Here is a 2,774-nt window from a genome sequence, read left to right on the forward strand (position 1 = left end):
AAATGTAAATACACAACTCTTGCCTCTATTTTCAAAGAGGAGTTCAAACAGCACACAATAAGTCACTACAATAAGACACTTTTAAAAGGTATTAAACAGAGCTAAGTATATAGATAAAAGGCAGGAGAGCAGGAACTACCTGGGAATGGGACTAAATAAAAATTATGCTAGTCAACAGGCTAAGTGATGTCACTTTAAGTTATCAGAAAAGCAATTAGTGAGCTTCTGATTATCCAAGGCTAAAAGTGAGCATTACACAGTTCTCACAGTCTAATAAAAGGAGACAAGAGTTCATAAAAATAAAGCAACTTTTACTTTTCTGAACCCTGAGACAATATCACTACACAAACAGTATAAAACAGACACTAAAATACTCAGCTGTTAAGCAGAATTTCTATGTTCTCTCTATATATGACTTTTACAATACTGGTATCTGGAAGAAACTTAAGGCATAATAATATTAAGCTGTATATGTATGAAGAGCATTAAGACTAGGCCAACTTGTCACCTGAACTGATACAGGCCTATAACTTAAGGAATGTAGAAGTTACGGTTTTACTATTCAAGTCACAATTTTGATAACTAGCAAGCACCTGATGGAAAGAACAGCAAAATACTCTTTAAAGCAGGTTTGTAGGCAACATTAAAACCTTCCATTATTAATTTCAGCCATCGGAAAAACAATCATGTCAGGATGTAAATTTAAAAGAAATGCAATTATTCACTAGTACTTTAAAGATTAATTCAAAATGAAATTAGATACTGAATTTGTACTAGCAACTTTTAAAATTTTGGTTTCTTAAAAAAAGATGAGAAATTAGAAAATCTGTTTGCAAAAATAAATGATTTTGCGATGCTTAGTTAAAATAACTATTTTGAGCATACTGTCATAGATGAAATTAAAGCTAGCAATATTATTAAATAAGAAAATATGTAATAAACTGAATTACCTCACTTTAGTTGGTTCAAAATGTCTAATAAAAATATATGTAATTATACATATTGCTATGAATAATGCATCAAACTCAGTAAAAAAAATATATTATAATAAAAAGATGTGCCTCTGTAAAATGAACCGACCTTCTAAGATTCATTTTTTCACCAAAACAACAACAACAACAACAACAACAACGACAACGACAACAAAAAACAGCTTTATAGACAAAATCTTTTACCACAAAGTTTACAAAGCTAAGCAGCCATCAAGGTGGGATCTGAACTTGACGGAGGACAATTCAGGCTGAGATTTCTATCTTCCCCTCAGGGACGGCTCCCGCAGGCTGATGGGGGTGAGTCGTGCTCTCCTAGGGCCTCTGGGCCAGGGCAATGTTGAGGGACTTGGAGCCCAAAATACGGCCATTCATCTCAACCATTGCTTTAGTGGCTTCCTCTGGAGAGGAGAAGCAGATCAAGCCAAACCCTTTGCTTCGTCCTTCCTCCTTCATGACCTTAACTCTGCTAATTGATCCAAATGAAGAAAATTCTCTCCGTAGACGTTCATCATCGATGCTGTCATCCAGGTTCTTGATATAGAGCTTCACGCCCCGGAACCTCCGGTATCTCTCCTGTTTCATCTGCTCAAACATTAGCTTTAACTCGGCCTGACGCTCTGCTTTCTTTTGTGCCCGGCCTACGAAAAGCGGCTGTCCACTCAAGTCCTTCCCATTCATGATTTCCACAGCCCTCTGGGCAGCCTCATGGCTGTCAAAACTCACGAAGCCAAAGCCTTTGGATCTCCCACGGGAATCTGTCATCACCTTAACGCTCAGGATTTTGCCGAAATGACTGAAAATCTCCTTCAGTCTCTCATCGTCCATGTCGTCTCCGAAGTTTTTGATGTAGACATTGGTGAATTCATTGGCTTTATTCTGGAGCTCAGCCTGCCGATCTTTGCGGTTTTTGAACGGGCCGACGAACAGCCTACAGCCCTTGAGCAGCGCCCCGTTCATCGCCTCGATGGCGCGGTCCGCGGCCGTCTGGCTCTGGAAGTGCACGAAGGCGTAGCCCCGGGAGCCTGCGTCGTCACTCATCACCTTGGAGGACAGGATCTTCCCGAAGGCCGAGAAGTGCTCATACAGCGTTTTGTTATCAATGGACTTGTGCAAGTTCTTGATGAACACGTTCCCGATGCCCGATTTCCTCAAGTAAGCGTCGCGCTGGGACCACATGAGCCGGATGGACTTGCCTTTGATCATGTCAAAGTTCATCGTGTCCAGGGCCTTCTGGGCATCGGCCAGGTGCAGGAAGTTCACGTAGGCGTAGCCCAGCGAGCGCTGGGTGACCAGGTCCCTGCAGATGCGGATGGACAGCACGGGCCCCACGGCGCTGAACTTCTTGAACAGCAGGTCCTCGGTGACCTCCGCGTGGAGGTCGCCCACGTACAGGGAGGCCTGGCGGTACTTGGCTTCCACATTCATGTCCTTGCTCCTCCCCGCCGCGGGCCTGTCCTCGGGAGCTCTGGCAGCGACGGCTGCAGGCGGGTGGCCAGGCCAGCGCTTGGGCTGGGCTCAGCGTGCTGGCCTGAGGATCGCCGCTTCGAGCCTGAGCGTCGGGGTTCGGGGACAGCTCCCCTGGGGGCCGGGCGACAGCCTCGTCAGAAAGCGCCCGAGGCACCACTCCGGCCCTCGCTGGATGCGGCGACAGGGCTCGGAGTCTAGGGGGCGGGCTGGTCGGACGAGCCCTGCCGCCCGGCCGGCTGGCGCGACAGCCTCGAGGGGCCTGCGGGCCCTGGACCGCGGCGCCCTGCGCAGACACGCCGGGCAGGTTCTGGGAAA

The 2,774-nt window shown here is 46.6% G+C and overlaps 1 protein-coding gene across 1 annotated transcript; it reads right to left on the reverse strand.

Annotated features, from left to right (window-relative positions):
- Nucleotides 1–847: 847 nt before the first annotated feature.
- On the reverse strand, nt 848–2,559 carry PABPC4L (poly(A) binding protein cytoplasmic 4 like). Its single transcript, XM_015593898.2, has one exon. It carries the CDS (start codon nt 2,415–2,417, stop codon nt 1,305–1,307), a length of 1,113 nt encoding a protein of 370 aa, XP_015449384.1. The 5' UTR covers nt 2,418–2,559; the 3' UTR covers nt 848–1,304.
- Between the last annotated feature and the right edge of the window lie 215 nt (nt 2,560–2,774).

Source organism: Pteropus alecto, unplaced genomic scaffold (assembly GCF_000325575.1).
Source record: "Pteropus alecto unplaced genomic scaffold, ASM32557v1 scaffold17, whole genome shotgun sequence".
In the NCBI taxonomy this organism is placed as follows: Eukaryota; Metazoa; Chordata; class Mammalia; order Chiroptera; family Pteropodidae; genus Pteropus; species Pteropus alecto.

Excerpts from the sequence above, each read along its gene's own strand:
- PABPC4L (XM_015593898.2), bottom strand. The coding sequence starts at position 2,417 with ATGAATGTGGAAGCCAAGTACCGCCAGGCCTCCCTGTACGTGGGCGAC.